This window comes from Notothenia rossii, assembly GCF_949606895.1.
Source record: "Notothenia rossii genome assembly, chromosome: 6".
Taxonomy (NCBI): domain Eukaryota; kingdom Metazoa; phylum Chordata; class Actinopteri; order Perciformes; family Nototheniidae; genus Notothenia; species Notothenia rossii.
The window spans coordinates 46,441,096-46,462,916 of record NC_136909.1 but is presented as its reverse complement, the minus strand read 5'-3'; the positions used below and the strand labels follow the sequence as shown (position 1 = coordinate 46,462,916).

The 21,821-nt window shown below is 39.8% G+C and overlaps 3 protein-coding genes across 3 annotated transcripts; 2 read left to right on the top strand and 1 right to left on the bottom strand.

Moving 5' to 3' along the window:
* Positions 1–461: 461 nt before the first annotated feature.
* On the top strand, positions 462–1,860 carry LOC307044600 (uncharacterized protein; the record flags this gene model as incomplete). Its single annotated transcript, XM_079689911.1, has 2 exons — positions 462–719; positions 880–1,860. The coding sequence occupies exons 1-2, from the start codon at positions 591–593 to the stop codon at positions 1,858–1,860; spliced, it is 1,110 nt and encodes a 369-aa protein (XP_079546037.1). The 5' UTR covers positions 462–590.
* A 444-nt stretch (positions 1,861–2,304) lies between these two features.
* Positions 2,305–8,607, bottom strand: LOC307043284 (uncharacterized protein). Its single transcript, XM_079687644.1, has 10 exons — positions 8,471–8,607; positions 6,859–6,913; positions 6,657–6,775; positions 6,136–6,549; positions 5,746–5,968; positions 5,278–5,451; positions 4,919–5,130; positions 4,701–4,848; positions 3,942–4,051; positions 2,305–3,393 (listed from the first exon to the last, which is right to left on the bottom strand). Exons 2-10 carry the CDS (start codon positions 6,896–6,898, stop codon positions 3,082–3,084), a joined length of 1,752 nt encoding a protein of 583 aa, XP_079543770.1. The 5' UTR covers positions 6,899–6,913; positions 8,471–8,607; the 3' UTR covers positions 2,305–3,081.
* A 180-nt stretch (positions 8,608–8,787) lies between these two features.
* Positions 8,788–11,694, top strand: LOC307043285 (uncharacterized protein). The gene is made up of 3 exons (XM_079687645.1): positions 8,788–9,318; positions 10,115–10,201; positions 10,427–11,694. Exons 1-3 carry the CDS (start codon positions 8,920–8,922, stop codon positions 11,165–11,167), a joined length of 1,227 nt encoding a protein of 408 aa, XP_079543771.1. The 5' UTR covers positions 8,788–8,919; the 3' UTR covers positions 11,168–11,694.
* Positions 11,695–21,821: the final 10,127 nt, after the last annotated feature.

Below are 21,821 nucleotides of genomic sequence, written 5' to 3'. Positions count from 1 at the left end.
GTGGTCTGTGGCCCTTTCTCATTTCTCCAACTCCCCTCCTCGACTCCCCTCCTCGACTCCTATCCTCGATACTTAGTCCCGCCCACAGGAGATGCGAGCCGAGGAGCCGAGGAGAGAGGAGGGGAAGCAGCAGGCGGTTAGAGAAATGAGAACTCCTCTCCTCTGCGCGGTCATATTAAAGCGACGTCCGTTAATTATGACGTGGCAACAGCTGCGTCAGCTGTGAGTGTTTTGTTAGAGCTCAGTATTTTGTAATCTCTGTTAAATCAGCTGAACATTGTTCCCCCACATATTTACATTTAATTCCATTTGCAACAAGTATGACACGAATGTATGAGTATTTTCGACACATACTAGCATCTTTTCTGTATTGGGCAGCACTAAAACATTATTAAAAAAACTAGTAGGATAAATGACATGATAAATCATCAACTCACACCTCTTTCACAAAACACCTGCAACGAATTTCTAATCCAAGTAATTAACAAATCATGAGGGACCTGACAGGCTATATAAGGTCCAGGCACACCTGTGATTTAAATCTCAAGAACGAAAAACATATTCAGTGACCAAATGAAACAAATTGAGTCATGAAACCCGCTGTAGCATGTGCCTTACGGCAGTGGCAAAAACTTCTGACAAACAACAGGAATCAGGAGAGACGCCGATCCCAGCGCTGGAAAGCGAGAATGCGCAAAGCCATCCTGCTTCATCTTGAGGTATTTGAGTGTTCGATTACAATTGTTTTAAATAGTTGAAAAATAAATGGCTTTTTTCATTGGAATACAACAAGGGATTAATTTGTTATGACAGAATATGTATGTGCAGTTTAGTTTGATGGATAAAGGTATTGACCTGTACATTTTATTCTTCCTGCAGGTTCAACACCCACACTCATACAAAAGTTTGAACAGCAGTGTCCCGGTGCTGGAGCTGTACTTCGGAGATGGGTGCCTGCTGAAGGACTTCAGGATGAGCCGAGACTCCCTGGAGGCCTTGATGCGGTGTCTGGGGCCTGAGAGGAGACAGGCCTGGGGACACCACATGACTGTATTGACAACTATGTACTGGCTGGCACACGGTTTGTCATACAGTGTGGTGTCCCGGGCCTTTCAGGTACCCCTCTCCACGGTCCACAGACTGGTCCACCAGGGAGTGGAGGACATCGCTGCTCTCAGGCAGTCTGTGATCAGGCTGCTTGCTGGTCCAGAGCTGGAGGAGGTCGGGCAGGGCTTCCAGCAGTTGGCCGATAGCCCGGCATTTAGTTCATGTGTGGGTGCCATTGATGGGTGCCACATTAGAATAAAGACCCCACCCGGACCCAGTGGCCAGGACTACATAAATCGGAAGCTCTTTCCTTCCATACAGCTGCAGGCTGTATGCGGTGGGAAGGGTAAATTCGTACAAACATTCGTAGGATTTCCGGGCTCAGTGCACGACACCCGTGTCCTAAAAAACAGTACCTTATACAAAGAGGCTCTGTACCCTCCACCAGGGTACTTTATTGTGGGAGATGGTGGCTATCCGTGCATTGTACACCCCATAACGGTCGTAACCCCGTATCGGGAGCCACTACAGGGGAGGGTACAGAGCCGCTTCAACGGCTGCCATGCCAAAGCGCGCAGCATCATTGAGCACGCTTTTGGGATACTGAAGGGGCGATGGAGGTGCCTCCTGTCGAAGGCCTTGGAGGTGAACCACACCTTTGTCCCTGCTGTGGTAACTGCCTGCTGTGTACTGCACAATCTCAGCATTACTGCAGACATGACTGAACTGTGGAGGAGGAGGAGGAGGAGGAGGAGGAGGAGGAGGAGGAGCAGCAGCAGCAGCAGCAGCAGCAGCAGCAGCAGGAGGGGGTAGAGAGGTCTCCACCTCGTCCTGTGAGGGGGGAGCGAGGTGGACAGGGCCGGAGAGACAGACTGGCAGACCAAATCTCGGCTTCTGCACTGCAAAAATCATCCATCTTATAACAAGAAAAAAAATATGTGATTTGAGTTTATACAGACTTGAAACAAGTGTAATAATCTGCCAGTGCAGTGAGATAATTAGACTTATTAAGAATTCTTAAAATAAGAATAATAATTCTTGAAATAAGAATAATTCTTGAAATAAGAATTCTTAAAATAAGAATAACAATTCTTGAAATAAGAATGCGTGAAATAAGAATTCTTCAAATAAGAATAATAATTCTGGAAATAAGAAATATATGGATGCTAGAAAAGTGGCAAATGTCCTGAATTAAGCAGAAAAACACTTATTCCATGCACAGGTATAAGCCAAATATACTCAAAACAAGTTGTCAAATTGTCTTTTACCATTTCTTTATTTCTGAATTCAAGTAGACAGATCTCAAAACAAGAACCTAGCATGCATTTTACAAAACGTATGAATTAATCATGACGATAATTTTAAACTTAAATTATAACATTGAAAACCACTCAACATTACTTTGTGTTAGATAACCAAAACTGAAGAATTATAACTTAAGAGCTTCAATATTACTGTTTTCTCTTATTGTTGAACAAAAATGATCAAACACTGAATGATAGAAAGTCATGTCTCTTGTGTCCAAAGTATCAATGCAAAAACAGATACTGGTACCAGTATCAATTGTTAACAATAACTAGCCCAACTACCACCTAGCTCACCCACATTGTATATGTCGAAGCGAGCATGAGTTGTGCCCAGCAAATGGGCACAACTCAATATATAGACCTAAAAATGACTCTGGCTTTTTAATTACATTACAAAGAGCAAAGTTGCAATTTTCAGCTGATCATTTGTAAAGTGCAATGATTACATTTGTATTGCTAGTTGCACCTTCAAAACAAAGGTGGGCATCCTGCTGGCTGAATGTGGGCAATGCCCACAGAGAGGTGGTTATGGCAAGTGACGCTTACTTTGAAGGTGCAGCTACCTGCAGTTTGAGGAAAGGAGGGCTGGAAGGAAATGATGGGCTGAATATTGCAACTTTGTTTTTGTACGTGAGTTGTTTTCTGGGATGTTATTCTCTCCCAACCTCGACAGACATTGCGGGTGAGCATTGTAGAAACAGGTTGGGAACCTAACTACCACCAAGATCTACTCCCCAATGAAAGCTTTCCACTCAGCCATGGCTTTTTTGTATGAGGCTGTGGCGTCTCGGTCATGGATAGTGTCCTTCAATATTTCTGTTTGAATAACAGAAAGGATGGTTGCAACACACTTCGGATAAGTGAGATGTATTGTGTAGTAATAGGCCATTAGATATAGCAAACCCTCATGCAGGTCTTGCTTGGCAAATGTAGTGATGGGAGTGGTTCCTATGGCGACAAGGCAGTTGGAGTCATCAACAAGTAAGACGGGGCTGGACAGAGATCTCTTCTGGAGGTAGACGGTGGGATCTTCTGTAGGCTAAAGGAGATAGCAAAACTCTAATAAACATCCATAACATAGAACTACTAAAGCAGACCCTCTACTACCATTATGTATATATTGCATCTATGATTGAAGTTATAATGCTTTGCATGTAGTTTGTGAATCCAAAGACAGCACCATTTTATGTACTAATGAAAATACAAAAACATGTCTTCCAATAAAATAATGAAAACAAATTGCTTAACCTCCTGCTGAAAGCTGGCTTACATGACCAGCAGTAAAACAGCTCTGCACTGATGTGCCGCTTTCTTCCAATGGATGGAACGGTGCCAACAAGCTCCAAATTGCCACAGTGCTTACGCTTAAAGTTAAATTATTTAAACTTTACTATCAATTGCCGCTGAGAGAATGTCCTTTCATGACAAGGCAGCTTAAAAAACAGCAACATATTTTGTTAAATGTTGTCCTAATTGTGAAAAGCGACCCCATTATAGACTTACAAAAAGGATAAAGCATGGAAGTAAATGGCTTTATAGACACAAGTAAAAAAAACATCAAGATTTGAATGTGACACAATTGCTCACCTGAAGAACATGTATCAATGCCTCACTGGCATGTCCCAATTTCTTAGGCGGTGCAGCTGGTGAAGGAAAGAGTGTAAGGAGTGCCTTGAACAAGGCAATCGAGAATTCCACTATGAGAAGAGAGAAGAGAAAACGCGAACAGGTGGATGGAAAGACAGACACTGTATTAACTGTTTTAGCTCACACAATCTGTATTAACATAACTACAGTTTAGACACATGAAACAAAGGATAATGCATATAAAGTCTATAAATATATAACTGACTTAAGGTCAAAGTTATTCAAGTTTAGGAGACATGCACTGTGAGGTTAATTTTGGGTGCATCAGATGACATGCTCCCTGGAGGTAGCCGATGTCTGTTGTTTAGTTGGTTGGTGTTGTGACTTAGTAAGCTACTGCTGCAGAGGTTGCATCAGACGCCATTAATGACGCACAAATTTGAAGTCCGTCTGTCATTCCGCCAATAACTGTTTCAGGAATTGCGATGTCATCTGGGCCAACCCAGTTGGATTTCTCCTAATTCCTTAGTGAAAAGTTGATCTCAGCAAGTTTGTGAATAGGTTTTAAAATACAACTTTTAGCTAGGAACTTAAAGTGTGATAGCGGGATCCTACTTATGGTAAGATAACAAAATAGTGTGAAAATGCCCCCAGAGCATTATCATTTTAGATTTATTTGGTCAGCCTTGCATCAATGACACACTCCTATTCACAGTCATATCTTCCCCAACACACTGTAGACACTAAGAGGTGACTTACCACCATCCAGGGTCATAGGTGGTTTCATCGCTTTCTTCGAAACTCCGTAAAACTGCACTTTAGCAACAAAGTCGTCCCATCTCTTCTTTACTTCTGCTATGTATTTGTGGTTGTCTTTATCCAGGAGGCGACGCAGCTCAGACATCACCTACAGAGTGAATAAGTATTAAAATCTGGAACTTTTGTTGAAAAGTAAAAATGGGAAGTCGTTTACTAACATTCTGAAGATCCTTGAAGCATGGATAGGCATCCAGGACCTTTGTGTGCCTGTCCTCCACTTTCAGGACATCACTGTCAATGAACAGTCTTCTTGCTTCAAACTCGAGATCAAGGAGTTGAGAGACAGCATCTTTGTTTTGTTTTTTATTCTTGTACATCTCATGCAGAGTCTTAAAATGCCTGGCCTGTGCTTGCAGACTATCCTTGTCCACTAAAATGAAAAATGAAAATGATTATGTGCACATAAGACTGTCAAAAATGGTCTCCCTTTAGAAGCAGCCCTCTTATGGCTGGGTTATGTCTGTAAAAATATTCAGACAACACACAAGTAGAAAAGTTTGGAAGACTCAGGACTTACCCTCTTCTTCCTCCCCGGGCTCTGGGTCCTCTGCTGGGTAAAGTGTACCGTGGAGGGCCTTTACCAGCTGCTTTTTGGCTCCCTGGTGTGAGTTGGGAGAACGGATGACCATACTGGATCGCTGGTCCGCGGTGTAATTGGGCAGCCTGCGGCCCGAGCGGGCTACTGTGGAAGCTAATGAAGATATTTTAGATATTTATTTGTCCTTTCAAAAATGCATTTTGTGCCTTACCACAATTGTCAAACAATAAATCAGAAAACGACAATGACATGCTTACATAACTATATATAGCTGCCTTTAAGGTTAAAATGTTCTCTACAAAATGAATGACAGAAAATGACCATAATATCTCTGTCCATTACAAACAACTTTTATGTTGCACATGATGTTATGCATTCAGCAATGTGTGGATATGCCTTTCGAGTAGAGAACCATATAAATGGAAATTAAGTTGCAATTCTACTTACATGTACTTTCATTTTCATCAGAACTGGTAAGAGTCTGATCCAAAATAATTGTTGATCCACCTGCGTCACTTGAGTCAGCATCATAATCTTTTCCTGAGTCACTTGCTGACAAGTCAAGGCAACGCCTCTTCTTTGGAAAGCCCCTCTCTTGTGCAGGCCCTTGCCTCTTTTGCGGAGACTTTACGTTCAGAAGCCTCTTTTTAAGTTTATTGTGAATGGTTGTCTGTGGGAAATAACAAAGTAACTTTATAAGAATTACTTAATCATTTTGATGAAGCCTTGACTTTTTTTTCAAAATGTTAAGAGATGACAGTGAATTCAAATAATTATTAAGTACTTCACAATCAACAAAGTGCAAGAAATAAAAAGCCACACATTTTAATGACTTACATGTTTCACAGCTTCATCTTTGTCTTGTAACATGGGATAATACTCCACTACTTTCTTAGCCATGGCTGTGAGTTCAGGTTTGGAAGGGTACTGAAGCTCTTCTCCTTGTGGACTTGCTCTCAGGATGGAAATCATGCTGGTGAGTGTGTTCCTCACTAGCCTGCAACTCAACTCCTTGGACATTACACATTCCCCCTCTCTGCCTGTGCGGGCCATCTCAAAGTAATGTCTACGAGCTTGTTCCAACTCACTGTCCGTGTAGATCACATACTCTGGTGGACTAGGTAGCTGTAGGGTCATCTTTGGGCGTTTTTTCTCCAAAGGAGTGGATGTTGAGGGGAGACTATGTTTTCTACAAGGTGGAGTTCCTGTTTCAGAAGGGCCATCTTTATCTTTTAAGATAGGATTCTCGTCCTACAACAGCAGATCATGTCAAACAGTCAAAGTCAAACAATGGCGACAATCTGAAATAACATGTCTTGTGCAACTTTTCTTTTAGACCAAAGTAGGTAACCATTTACCTCTGGGTTGATCAAAGACCACACTCTTTTTCTCCTAAGAAAGTGTTCTGGCCCAGGAAAAAGGTCTCTCAAATCATCACGAGTGAGGGAGTGCATCAACACCTCATCGATGTTAGCAGCTATGAGGACAGCAGCATCATTACCAACATTTTACAATCCCAAATAATTATTTATCGTTTTGATTCAAACACAAATGACATACCCTTAAAAATTGACACTGTAACATCATCCAGTTTATCCATTGTCCCATCTATAACCTGGTAGGAAGAAAAAATATTAATTAATTATCATAATTTGATTTCAAACAGCTTTACAAACATGTGATTGAATATTACAGTGAATACAATCATTCCTTGTGGTTTAAGCTCTTAAATGCTTTTCATTTTATGTTTTTATCTGCTACAGAGGCTGAAAAATAATGGTTTTAGTCAGTGTGCGAAATACCCGTCAATATTCGGGGGGTCCCATCTCCCGATTGTTGCGCAACACTGACATAGGAGGTTGCATTGGCTAAAGTTGTTTGGATGCACGTTGTTTTATATTACAGGGTTTCTCAACGGGGGCGTCAGCGCCCCGTGGGGGGCGTTTTTCAACCTAGGGGGGCGCTGGGAACGAACACGGGATGTCACAACTTCGCTTGTGTAGTGGTCATTATCTTTAACTTTTTAAACTTTCATGGTTTTCAAATATTTTCGGTGCAAAAATAGGATAACTGAAATAAAAAGCCTATCTTCATATGGGTTTCTTACCCTTCTATCGTCTCATCTACTTTCTACTTTATGCTCAGTACCGTCATGATCGCTATAGTAACGCCGATAAACAAATCCACCTCATCGCAGTAGAGTGGTCCTTTCCGAAACTATTTCGCCCTCCCCTGACTTCCACTGGTTGGTTTGCGGGACATGCAAAGCAAGCGGTGGATGGGGCATTACACTAAGCAACATGAATCTCATCCATATTACATAGTAAGGCAACATAAGACGTGAATAAAGCTAACTCCGCTTAGCATGCTAATTGTAAACAATAGAACGTGCGCATTACATGTAGACCACTGCAATGTCGCTCATTACGTCTGCTAACCGATAAACACTTACTTTCATAAGGTACACACACCAACCGGCACATACGCATTTAACACTGATGTTACAGGCGCTTAACTTGTATAGTAACAAACTACTTTAATTACTATTTGGCCGCGAACTTAAACGTGCTACTCTCCAACTCAGAACGAAGGGACCCCATATTTCGCACACTGGTTTTAGTCAATACTGACAAAACAGCTATCTGTCCCTTGCTGTATCTTAATTTGCATACTTCTGTACTTACATTTACTGTTTTGAGTGTATAAATGTGTTCCAATCTGAAGCATGAAATATTTGTGTGCACTATAGGCCTACCGGTAGTACCCGCATGGTTCATTATAACGGTCAAATAGTTCAGTGTAAAACACTGAACACTTTCCACTCTTAGTTACCATTTTGACTGCGTAATGGAAGTTGTGGGACCAGTGAACACATCACGATACAAATAAAAGTTATACATGTCGTTTTTAATTCATTATTTAATAAACTTACCACTATGCCGGTGTAAAAAAGAAGCAACTGACAATTTTAGTGGATTAATTCAGCAGTCTATAATGATTTGCTAACCCGAACGACAACGTTAGCATCGCCGCTAGCTAGCTAGCTAACAGCGCTAGCTCACTAGTAGCGCTAGCTAGCTAGCTAACAGACATAATATTTATTGCATTTTTAACCCAGCAATATTGGTACCGTGACAAATTAATGCGCTTTTATTATAATATGAATACACACCTTCTCTTCAAATGTGTGACCTTCTTCTCTTCTCTTCTCTTCTTCTGTGACCTCTTCTTTCTAACCTCGTGAACGTGCTACTTGACAATGATACAGTAGTGGGTTGAACTCCTCCTTCGACAAATAATAATCTGAGTAAATAGGGATGATAAAATTAAGCATTTGAGGGGAAAAAGGTGACGATAGTGTTTGTAATTGCTAATACATATGCTTTTTGTATTTTTCATATCGCAGCACATACTAAAAAGGATATATCAGAGACCTCCCCCCCCCCATTGTTAATATGGTTTGACCCAACCAACGTGCCAAAGCCCGCCAAAAAGTAGAACTAGGAGATATTACAGTACTGGCGCAGGCTGTGGTTCAAGTTTGCCTTTAGCAGATGTTTTGTCTGTCACATCAATCTGTCAGCTTCCATCTCCTCCTCAGTTCAGAAGATTTTGAGGAACATGGCGTATTGGCGGTGTGTGATTTGCTTTGTTTTTTTTGCGTTAACATTGAAGTCTCTGCTGAGCCATATTAACAAGGCACATGGCCGCAGTCCAGATTTCCGTGTTGTATGTGGAATTAATGGATGTACCGAAGAATACAGAGTTTTCAACTCTTTCTACTACCACATCAGACGTAGACATGCTCTGTATTTTGAAAATGGAAGCCCGCCTTCTGTGTTGATGACAACTGCATCCGAACCATCTAGAGTTGGACTTGAACATTTTGATATGCCCATTTTTTCTGGTTGTGCCACTGCAACACGAGGGATGCAAAGGACCAACAGTCAAGTCAGCACATGTGTCCCTTCACAGCAGGAGCAACAGCTTGAGGAATTCCCGATTCAACCTCCTGATCAGGTAAGATGCAGTGTTGAGCAAGCTACTTTGAAAATGTAGTGAGCTAAGCTACCAGTTACTCTACCATTATGGAGCTTCACTACACAGAAGCTACCAACCAGTCAAATGTAGCAAGCTAAGTTACACAAACACCGCAAAAGTAGCTCACTACATGTGAAGCTACTTTAATGGTGCCTTCACGTGCTATGGGATCTCTGCTGTGTTAAGCCATATAAAAAATAGCTTCAGTGATCGTTACCACACTACTTGATCAATAAAAGAGTTAAGCTACTGAAAAGTTACTTGATTCAGGAAATAGTGACGCTACCGCCAAGCTACTGAGAATTGTAGTTACCTAGTTACTAGTAGCGAAGGGGGGTCTTATATGGGTTTCTTTATTTTTACTCTGGAAATCTTTTAATCTGGACATTGCTATATAAATACTAATTATTATTATTATTACTACACTAGTTGGCTACTTATCTCTACTTTATTCTGTCCAATGAAAACTTAAGCAGTAAAACAATGATTGATTGATGATTTGATCTTCCTCTTGCCTCTCAAAAATAGAGGAGGAGCAACCTCCTCTGCCTCTATGGACCAGCCGCCACTGGTTGAAATAGCAATTTTCACTAGCCAGAACACAGGACCTTCTTCCTGTAATTATTTTCACAGACACTATTTAAATAAGACATATTGGACAGGGGCTGCTGGTTTAAAAGCCATATCTTACATGATAATATTACTCAAACATACAACACTTGAGTTAACTAGTCTTTCTTCTAATTGTGTAATATTACTATGAATATGTCTCCAGGAAGAAGCTGATACATCTGGCGGAAATCTTTCCAGACGTGCAGTTGCATTTGCCATCAATGTCCGTGAAAAATGCCACCTGTCCCAGGTATTGCATCTATTAGTTGCTTTGTACAAAAGTGTCTGCTAAGTGACATAATGAATGTAAGTGTGCCTGTAGTCAAAGGGGTTGAAGAGTGGTGATAATCTTTGTATGTCATTTTCAACTTTGTTTTCAGAAATGGGGGCACTTTATTTATGTTAGTTAGCTATGGACACTCGGACTGTAAATGCATACTCTGATGTATTTAATTTTTTTTATTTTCTCTTTCAGAGGAGTGTCAACGATATTGTCTCTGGGGTCCAACAGTATCAAGCGGCTCTTCTGGATACCTTGAGAGACAAAATGAAAAGGGTCTTCGAGAGTCATTCAGGGAGTACGGCGCAGCTCCAAGAGGAAGCATTAGCAACATTTGATCATTTTCAGGATCCTTTCACCCTAATGGCCACCACATACATGCAGGATAGCAACATTCAGAATCTTTTTAACCCAGTGAAACCAGAGGAAATAGTTGTGTCTCAAAAAGTTTGTAGAGTTAAAAAGGGAGACTCAAGAGTTCTTGTAATCAAAAACAAAAGTTTTTACTATATACCCCTAATTAATAGTCTACAACAGTTGTTGTCCAACTCCAGAATCTTTGATATGATCAACACTGCACCACAAAGCTGCAACAAAGATGGGTTTTTGTATGACATTGTTGATGGGAGTCTTTTTAAATCTCACCCTCTGTTTTCAATAAAACCTACTGCTTTGCAGCTGATCTTGTACACTGATGAAATAGAGATATGCAACCCCTTGGGGTCACATGCTTCTGTAAACAAATTACTGATGGTTTATTATACTCTAGGAAACATAGACCCCAAGTTTAGATCGAAGCTTGCAGCAATTAGACTCCTTGCTATAGCAAAAGCGAATGATATTGACCAGTGTGGTGTTGATGTTGTTTTAGAAAGAATTGATAAAGACTTAAAATTTGCTTTACAATGGTGTCAAAATACAAACACAGAATGGTGAAATGGATTTATTTGGTGCTTTAATTTCACTATGTGGTGACACACTTGCGCAACATGAGCTCGCTGGCTTTAAGGAAGGAGTTGGTTTTGCATATAGCAAGTGCAGGCACTGTGAATGTACCTTTGAGGACATGCAAATCAATTTTAACGAACAAAGTTTCACTAAAAGGACAGTGGAAAAGCACATTAGACAGTGCATTGAAATAGAAAGGGCCAGCACAGAGTTCTTGAAATCTGCCCTTAAAACCACCTACGGAATAAACAGAAAAAGCAAGCTGGTTGAATTTCCAGCCTTTGACCTCATTCAGCAAACTCCACAGGACATAATGCACATAATTCTTGAGGGTGTTGCACCCATGGAAATTAAGTGTGTGTTAAAATACCTTATTCTGTCAGGACAAATGGAGTTGGACATTTTCAATTCAGCCATGCAGAGTTTTCCTTTTTCATCTATTGATGTACGAGACAAGCCCTGTCCTGTCAGTGTCAATACCTTGTCATCTAATGATAACAAACTTAAACAGTCTTCTGGGCAAATGCTAATATTGTTAAAGATCATGCCTTTTCTGTTGAACAATATGAAGGGAAATATTTACGTTAAGTTTATTTTGGAATTAATTGAGACAGTTCAAATAGTTTTTGCGCCTGTCATATCTCTGCAAACTGTATTAAGACTTAAACAAATGATTGAGCAGCATCTAAAACAGTTTAAGCAACTTTTTCCTGACAAAAATGTAACGCCTAAGCAACATTACATGTTGCATCTCCCTACCCAAATTCTTTCTCTGGGTCCTTTGACAAGGCATATGTGCATGAGATTTGAGTCAAAGCACTGTTTTTTTAAACAGTGGTCATCTAAATTGAACTTCAAAAATGTATGTAAATCGTTGGTGAACCATAACCAGCTTCTTGAATGCTGTCAAAATGAAATGGGCATTGAGCATCCAATATTTTTACATGAGAAAGAATTGGGCCCCGTCTCAGAAGTGACAAATAAAGAGTACATCACAGCAAAGATTAGAGATTTCTTGGGGATTGATGGCATACAACATGCAGTCTCAGTCAAGTGGCTTATTCTTAATGGTAACAAGTACATCAGCGGAAAGTCTCTGATAATAACTAATGCAAATGATACAGTACCTATCTTTGGACTTATAAAAAACATTTATGTCGTAGATTCTTCATTGTATTGCTTTGAACATCAGCTTTATGAAACTGTGTGTTTTAACAAAGATGTATTAGCATATGAAGTCACTGTACCCAATCTTGCCCAAGCAACAGAGTTGATAGATGCAGAAAAGCTTGTTAATTATACATCCTATTATTCGATGAGTTTTGAAAACAGTGTGTATATTTTGATCAAATATAACCTTAGGGATGTCATTGCACTTAAAACCTAAATATGATGATCATTGAATGAGCATTGGAAGGTTATACCTGTGTATGCAAAATGATAATTTGAGTGAAATCTAGCTTATTGAGAGAACACAGGAAAATGTGTAGGAAGTGTTTTTTTAAATGTCTTTTTTACTATTTTATTTTATTACCTTTTTTTGTCTAATCCAACAAAGAATTCTGCCAAATACAGATTTATTTGTGTTGTTGTATTGACTGTTTGTTTATTTACAAACATGTGTTGGGAGAAAAACATTATAAAGTAATGCACTGAGCTAACATTATTTTTCCTGCAAAATAGTATAGTCAGGGAATTTTGATTTTGGAAAGTATGATTATTATTATTATTTCTACTTTTGTTCTCCTTGAAATGAAAGTTCATTGAATGAGCATTGTAAGGATGTGTATATGAAGAGCTGATACAGTTGATAGGGATTACAATTAGATTATCTCAATGTGATTGACAATGCAATATAGGGTTGAAATGTGATAGAACCATGATAAAATGTCTTAAATAAAAGTTTCAGTCTGACAGTGTGATACTATGTTTTTTTCTGAGACACATTTTTGTAGCAATGTTATTTGCTAAGCAGAATCATTTACTATGAAATAATTACTAAATTGAGCTATTGTGATACATTGAATTTCGATATATTGCCCCATTCCAAGTTGATATTTTTGATTTGTTATTGCTTTGGGAATTAATGTTGTGATTTAACATCTGATATAAATATGAATCTGACTTAAATGGATCCCATGTGATTCTTAAAATAAGTTGTAACATGTCTTGAAACAAGTTCTTACAGCTAAAAAAAAAAAACAAATTGATATGAGGCAGTGACCCAAACCTGTGTCTGACAGTAATTTATCTTAATTTGTTTGTAAAATACCTTATTTCAAGATTTGCTGACCAAATAAGAATTCAGAAGTCTAATGTTCTTAAAAGAAGCTTCATCATCTTACACAAGCAGCTCTTGCATAGTACATTATTCTCAAAACAAGTCCAGTAAGAATTTATGGCTAGATATAAGATGGCAACTCTTGGCAAGATCAGTAATTTTTGCAGTGTGACCACAACCCGGTCCAGCTGACCGACCACGATTATTGTTGAGAGGATTTTTATTTATGGCCAGTTTTTTTGTTACCCGTTTGTTTTCTTCACCGATGAAAAATACATTTACTGGCCAGATCATTACTCAGTTCTTTTGTTCGTCCATTTATATGCCTTATTTCCAATTTCACCTTGCTCAAGTTTATTTAGAGCAAAGGACTTTACAAACCCATATCTTTATTACAAATTGTATGTGAAATAGATCATCACACAATCTCTTAAGAAAGTGTTACGTTTAGTGTTGACATTTTGTCATGTTCAGTGATAAAACATTGTTATGCTTTGACTGAACTTGAAAAGAAAGAAGAGACATGTGTTAGCAATTTTACTTATGTAGGGTTTGAGCTACATGCAGTAACTTGCCTCAATGTTAATGTATATATTATTTATAATAAAACATCCCTGATATTGCATTTGGATACTTTACACACGGTTGGTTTATGCGCAGAATTATTTGAGGTGGAGATTTAAAAAGCGGAAATCGGTGGCCATGACTTTCTGTATGACTATAGACAGTTATGCCTTGGGTTGCAAAAAGACTTTAAAAACGTTGGCTTTTCAGTCAGGTCACAATCATAAAATGTATATTCAGCTTTGTATAAAATAAAGATCTCCTTTTATCTTCAGTAAACATGTGTGTTTCTGTATGTCTAATTGTAAAGAAGGCTTCATGCTTGATGTAACCCTTGTATGGTGTTCGGGTCTGTGGGACCCGTTTATTATTTTTCTAAAGAAAATTGATAATTTATTTTCTCTAACTCACTCAATGGCCTTGGCTCTGCATGTCTCCCTTGAAAAAGAGATCAATGATCTCAATGGGATTTCACCTGGATAAATAAAGGAATTGAATTGAATTTTCTGTGAAGAACAGATATCAGAACACATTTTCAGTGACCACCCACTGTACCCCCCCCCCCCCCCCCCCTACACATTTATATTACATACAGGCTGTTCGGGTCCACCAGACCCACAAACACTGGCTGAATAACAGAAATATGAACACACCACACAAGAGTTAAAGGCCCAGTGAAGTGCATGTTTTTGCGCCAAAATGAAATGGCAGTTTCATTCCTTACATATCATTGTGCCTGTTCATGGCTAAAATATTTTTTAATAATTCATAATTAATGAATTAATGAATTATTAATTTTGCCGTCTGAGCCTAACGGAAGTTGCAGACGATAGTGGCTGTGACGTCACAAGATGTACCCAGTTGCGATTGTAAACATGGCGGAGACTCTGGAAAGTGATACTAGTGTGAGAGAAATGATTGATTTGGACAGCTTTTCGGACAGGATAGATGAGGAAAGTGAACAATCTGGTGCACTTTGAGGGCAACATTAAGAGATTTATGGATACAGCTCTCAACACTCATATGAAACATATATTTCAATAATCAAAAAACATTAGAAGGATTTCTTAACCTATTTTATACAACTAATATTACATAGATGGAAATATTTGTTTACATAGATGACCAAACCCACTGAGATAACTTAGGCTACAGTTTACCTCCCTGAGCTGACGTTATCTCTCTCAGTCCCACAGGAGAGCACTCTCCCTCTCCTTATTGTTGAAACAGCTAATCTCCGTTAGCTCCGAGCTAGCACCAGATGCTAACAACAACCCTGTAACTCTGTCAGTCTCTCTTTCTCTCTCTCTCGAATCGACCACTGGCCTTTATTTATCATGATCAATCAAATAATCTACGAAACAATGACACCAGCCAGGCTCACCTTCATCTTTTGGGAACAGAAACATCGCCACTTCGGCAGACTTGACATTACTACAGCCAGCGGCAATGCATCGTTTCCCCTGTGTTTTTCATCCCTCTTTCTTCACTGTCGCCTCCATTGTCAGGTTTTCTCGATTGGCAATCACTTCCAGTCGACTCCAACACACTTTCCAGGAAAATACTAGCTCAAAAACGTTGAGAAATTCGACTTTGAAAAAGAGAAAAAATGAACGGTGGTGAATGTAAACAGTGCGGCGGCGTCCATCTCGTGACATCACGCAGTAGATCGCAAGCCACGCCCACGAAGGCGAAGGTCGACTGCAGATTTCCCCGGAAAATTCAAAACTCGTCAAATTTGTTGCTATTCCAACATTTTTTGATATGGGTTCCAATGGACAATTTTGGTCATTACTATACGTATTAGCATAACAGATCATGCACAGGTGCACACTTCACAGGGCCTTTAAGGTCAAACTTAAATATGTTTACTAAATGTTGTAACATATATAAATAAAGAATAAATGAACACATCCAAAGTACAGAAAAAAGAAGAAAAAAAGACACTATTCCTTCCTAACTAGTTCCTCGTAGAGCTTGAGGAATTTGGCGGAGGCTTCCTCCGAGGCTGCCTGCTGGCGGTTGAAGCGGTCCTCCTCCTTGTCCGCCTCTGCCTCCAGGAACTGTAGCAAAGCGCTTTTTCTTTTTTTTCGGGGAGGGGGACCGGTAGAGGTGGATGGCTCAACACACTCCTGGCTGTCCGAGCCAGACTCTGTGGCCTCCTCATCCTCCACTGTGGCCTGGCTCTGGACAGCCTCAGTGGATGTTGAGCCACTGCCAGAAGCCACAGCAGCAGTGGCCGAGTCCATCAGGGTGGGAGGGTCGATGGATGGCCTCCCACCGATGGCCTCATGCTTGGCCGTAAAATACGGATCTATTATGTTTCCAATCCAGGAAAATGTCACTCACTCCCAGGCTTTCTTGGCAGTGTGCCTTCGGCCAGTAAAAAGGTTATCGTTCTCGACCCTCACTTTGATGACGAAATGAGAAAGGGCCTGTAACTCGTTGGATAATTTTTTTTAAACTAAATAAACTACCCAGTATGAACACTTGTATAGCCCTTATTAAAAACATTCGTTCCTCAAGTTGTAAAAATGTGCTAATAACGTTATTCTGAGAGTTATATCCCTCTGCATTATGAACACGCATCTAACCTACGGGATCGCGCCGCCCGGCACGTTCATGTTACGTGTTCAGCAGGTTCAGCACTACATGCGTTTATCTTTACCCATGGATGCACAATAACATACTTACTTACTTACTGTCATTCCACGGAGCTGTAATAATGGATATATTGCACATGTTTTCTGTAATTCATCATTTGTAAAATATTATACTACATGGGCTGTATGATTAAATCTTGTACCTTAAATGTTGTATGAAATAAAGTCAATATAACCGACGTTAGATTAACGTCCCTGTAGCTACTTATTGCACTAGGAAGCTTATTGCACTGTATATATATATATATATATATATATATATATATATATATATATATATATATATATATATATTAATATATATATGCAGTGCAATAATTCTTTCATGCTAAATGAAGCTCTGTTGCTTGGATATCACTAGATCCTGTTACAGCGTAATATAAGTACATAACGATTGATGTGCACATTAGCATAATTACTAGCTAGCCGCTAGCTGCTAACTGCCGCCTCGTTAATATCAAATCCGTCATAAAAACAAGCCATTATCATGCTGTCATGAACATGCGGTGCTGTTACGTGTACGCAAATTGACGTACTTGATGTGAATGAGCATTTTGGTTAAAGCTGCGCATGCGCTATGAGCGCACATACGGGTACTTGTCAGGCATGCCGGGTAATCTGTGATATTCCGCTCTCTCAAAAGTTGGGCCATTTTATCATCATGCGCCAATAGAGAGCCGCAGTGATGCGTCCTTAAACCCGGAAGTAAACTTCTTTCGGTTCCTTCGTCTAAAACGCAATGCAATTTCTCCATAGGATTTTGGAAAATAGCTCGAAATAAGGTCTGTGGTTGACACATATTTAAGAGATGGATCACGTTTTGTTCAGCCGGATAATATCCACATGTCAATCCTACTTTTATAATTTTTGAATAATAAATCTAGTCGGCAGAAGCAAAATGCTAACGTTATGCTATAAACGAACTACAAGCCACTACAGCAGCAGGGTCGCACGACTTCAACGTCACGCCAACTTAAGATCGTTTCAACTGACTTGCACTGAAACTGCACTTTGAAAACTTTAAATATATTAACATTTTAAACTGTATACCCCGGTTATCTAGGCCCGTTTTGTTTAATGTATACCACGTTTATCTAGGCCCTTTTTGTTTTATGTATAGCCTACATGTCACACTGTGGGAAACGATATTTCGATATTTCTGGATGTATAACACATGTAGAATTGTTGACAATAAAGCTGAATTTGACTTTCGCGTGCTTGCATATTTTAACAAAGCTTTTCATTTTAGCCACACTGAATTTAACTAGAAGTCATGGCTGTGTCAATTACCAGTCTGATATCGTTTTACAAAGATGACAAGAAGAGTGTAGATAGAGGAGAGAACCACTACAAGTCAGGACACGTTACAGTGCAGCCTAGATGAAGGTGTGCTTACCGGTGTTGTCAGGGCTAGCATGAGGGACAAGGTTTATAGTGTCTGTGAGTAGTGATAGCAAGAGTAACGTTAACCTTTTAAGACCGAGTTAATTTATTCACATTAATTCCCATCAACAAATTAATTTTATGTGTCACATGAAATCTTTATTAGGCAAGGCAAGTTTATTTATATAGCACTTTTCAACACAAGGCAATTCAAAGTGCTTTACAAAAAATGAAAGACATTAAGAAAATGGCATTTAAAATCAGTCATTAAAAAGAAAAGCTAATAAAAGAAACATTAAAAGAAAAAATACATGGATAAAAGTTACAGTGCAGTCTAAGATATTAATAGTTTCATTAAAAGCAGCGACAAAAAGAAAAGTCTTCAGCCTGGATTTAAAAGTAGTAAGTTCCAGCGGACCTGCAGGTTTCTGGGAGTTTGTTCCAGATATTTGGAGCATTATAACTGTACGCTGCTTTACCATGTTTAGTTCTGACTCTGGGGACAGAAAGCTGACCAGTCCCTGAAGACCTGAGAGATCTGGATGGTTCATCATTTAGCAGGAGGTCAGAAATGCATTTTGGTCCTAAATCATTCAGTGCTTTATAAACAGCAGCAGTATTTTGAAATCTATTCTTTGACACACAGGAAGCCAGTGTAAAGACTTCAGAACTGGAGCGATGTGATCCACTTTCTTAGTGTTAGTGAGGACTCGAGCAGCGGTGTTCTGAATCAGCTGCAGCTTTCTAATAGATTTTTTAGTGAGACCTGTGAAGACACCATTGCAGTAGTCCAGTCTACTGAAGATAAAAGCATGGACACGTTTTTCCAAATCCTGCTGTGACTTTAGTCTTTTAATCCTAGATATGTTCTTTAGGTGATAGTAAGCTGATTTAGTAACTGTTTTAATGTGACTGTTGAAACCAATAACTAATTTAACCCGCTGACAAGAGAGCCTACCTCCGAAGATCGTGACTGGCTGAGGGACAGACTCGGGGGCAGGTTCTCAGGAATTTCTTGGCTTCTCTCCCCCGAGCCAGAAGAGGAACACTACAGCTTGGAAACACTTACTGTTCCTAAAATTATCAAATCTGTTGGGCATCAGGGACCTGAGGCAATTGTGGCAAGCATGGCATTGTCTGAAGAGCAACAGAGGGCAATTCAGGTGGCTACCACTGGTCAGCGAACCAGCCCAAACTGGCATCTGTTCAGGAAAGGAAGGTTGACTGCCAGCAACTTTGGAGCTGTCCTGAGGTCAAAGCGTGTGACTGCTTCCTTTATTGCCAGGGTGCTAAGGCAACAACAGGCCCTTGATGGTGTTTTGTCTGTACAGTGGGGGACTATGAATGAATGTGAGGGCGTCAGGGCATTCACCACTGCAACTCAGATGCAGGTCCATGAGTCAGATTTGTGGCTCTCCCAATCAGGAATGTTGGGGGCATCTCCAGATGGTCTGGTAGGGTCTTCCGCTGTGCTGGAGGTAAAGTGTCCCTACGGAGCCAGGGAAATGACAATTAGTGAAGCATTGCAAATCAAGGGCTTCTTTGTCAGTAAGGAAGGAAAAACATTCAGCCTGCGTGAGGAACATCCTTACTGGCACCAAGTGCAAGGTCAGCTTCACCTCACTGCAAGAAAGAAGAAGAAATAATAAAATTGTGAATTGTTTTTAATTTATATTTACTCGCCTTTGCAATGTTGTGGTTGTTAGAGTGTTAGGTTTTCTGTCAGCTCGTCTGTTGGGAAGATATAAAATATAGTTTCATGGAAGTCACACCGTCACATATACTGTAAGAGCATTAAGACATACAGTACATCGGCTAAAACAAAACATCTAAAGATATAACCTTGCACTTTGATAAGTCTCGTGAACATTTTCACTATTTTGACATTTTTAAAGATGAAAATTGAACTAAAGAAATAAATGGTAGATTAATCCATATTGAAAATAGGTGTCAGCTGCTACACTAATTATAATAGTTGTATTTCTTAATTAATTAAGATAAGATATTACTGTATTGATCCCAATTTGGGAAATGTTTGTGTTGCATCAGCATAACAAGAAAAACAAAATATAAGTTATTATATATACAAAAGTATGTGAGGGATGGAATATTAAATTGAATATAAATGTAAAATGTACATGTGATTTTACGTCCAAGAGAAGCTATGGAGCAGAGAGTTCTCTGCCAGCCAGAGGTGATTTGTTATTAGTTCAATATGTCAAACTGATTTCCCTGACTACAATCTTTAGTTACATGGTGAAACGTTATGCTGCTTGTACTAATAAGACTTATCATATAAGCCACACAGGTTTTAATAGGATGTATTCATTATCTTTACTTGTGTTGCGGTCTTTTCAGCAGCGCCATCTCTATAACGGCGATACAGTCACTACCCATTATTTACATTTCACCGTGACATGGACAAAAATGTAACGTCAGCTTACCTCATGGCACGAATCCAGACTCTCCTTTGGAAAACATTGGCCGGGAAACGATAGAACAAGCACGTTTCGTGCGAAGACCTGTGGCTGCAACCCGGAGCAAAGCAACAAACCATTGCGTAGCTAACTAGTAGCGCTAGCTTTAGCTAACGTTAGCCAACGAAACGAACTGCTGAGTAAAATTGGAAAACACTGGTATTTAATTATTCTATAATTTGTAAAACTACGGTGTTAAAAATGACAATTTCAAAAATACAGATTCTAATGGTCAGATATAGATATACAGATACTAAAGATAGGCAGGTACTTGCTTTTAAGCAGAACACAGGGGAAAACAAACTTAGCGGGAGTGTTTACGTGTTCGGCGTAATGACGTACAACGGCCTCGACAATTTCTGTAGTCCTATTCAGCCATTCGGTAACAACCATCGTTTTTCAGACACGTAAACTCTTCAAAAATCCCCAGTGGGGTCACTGCTGATGTATTTAATGTCGTAGAACAAAACGTCAATTACCTCTTAAATTTGTGTCAACCACAGACCTTATTTCGAGCTATTTTCCAAAACCCTATGGAAAAAATGCATTGCTTTTTGAGGAAGGAACCGGAAGTGCTAAAAATGCTAACTTACTTCCGGGTGTTACGACGCGTCACTGCGGCTCTCTATTATACATCCATGGCAGCGCCGTATAGACTGAGAGTTACGTCATCTCCGTTCACTCCAATGGACCACTTTTTTACAGCAATGGCGGATCGTGGAGCCTCTCAATCGTTCCCCGGAAGTTAGCGCAAAGGCTAGCAGAGCTGTAGAGTTGCAGCTAGTGATGGCAAAATGAAGCTTTGAATGAAGCGTCGAACCACTTGGACAATTGTGTCAGAAATAGGTTCATTTCTCGAAGCTTCAGTTACAGCGACCTCTCCTGGCGAAGTGCAAGGCTGTAGTGGGTTTAACGTATCTCTGCCTTGAAAATTATTCGATGCACGCAGCACAATGAATATCATGTTCTATTTGCAATTAAAGATTGATAATTGTTTGTATTGGGTTATTGAGAAGAGACTAGAGAGTGCTAGAAATGTTTTTGGGTGGAGAGGGCCTTTTATCAGTCATTAAAGTATTAAAGTTGAAAAGCAATGATTACAATTTTAACTCTTCTGGGCATTGAACCAGCTGCGCGGAGGACATCAATGCATCCTGGCCGCCGGCCCTATCCATTGGACTATCTATTCCTTAGACCAGGGTTCCCCAGACTACGGCCCGCCACGCCCCTTTGACCGGCCCTCCACCTCTCTGCACCTCACCATTTGAACTGGC

Excerpts from the sequence above, each read along its gene's own strand:
- LOC307043284 (XM_079687644.1), bottom strand. The coding sequence starts at position 6,898 with ATGGATAAACTGGATGATGTTACAGTGTCAATTTTTAAGG. Across the intron at positions 5,452-5,745 it reads TGATGAAAATGAAAGTACAT|CTTCCACAGTAGCCCGCTCG; the intron begins GTAAGTAGAATT and ends TATCTTCATTAG. Across the intron at positions 4,849-4,918 it reads GCTTCAAGGATCTTCAGAAT|GTGATGTCTGAGCTGCGTCG; the intron begins GTTAGTAAACGA and ends TTCACTCTGTAG.
- LOC307043285 (XM_079687645.1), top strand. The coding sequence starts at position 8,920 with ATGGCGTATTGGCGGTGTGTGATTTGCTTTGTTTTTTTTGCGTTAACA. Across the intron at positions 9,319-10,114 it reads CGATTCAACCTCCTGATCAG|GAAGAAGCTGATACATCTGG; the intron begins GTAAGATGCAGT and ends ATATGTCTCCAG. Across the intron at positions 10,202-10,426 it reads AAAAATGCCACCTGTCCCAG|AGGAGTGTCAACGATATTGT; the intron begins GTATTGCATCTA and ends TTTCTCTTTCAG.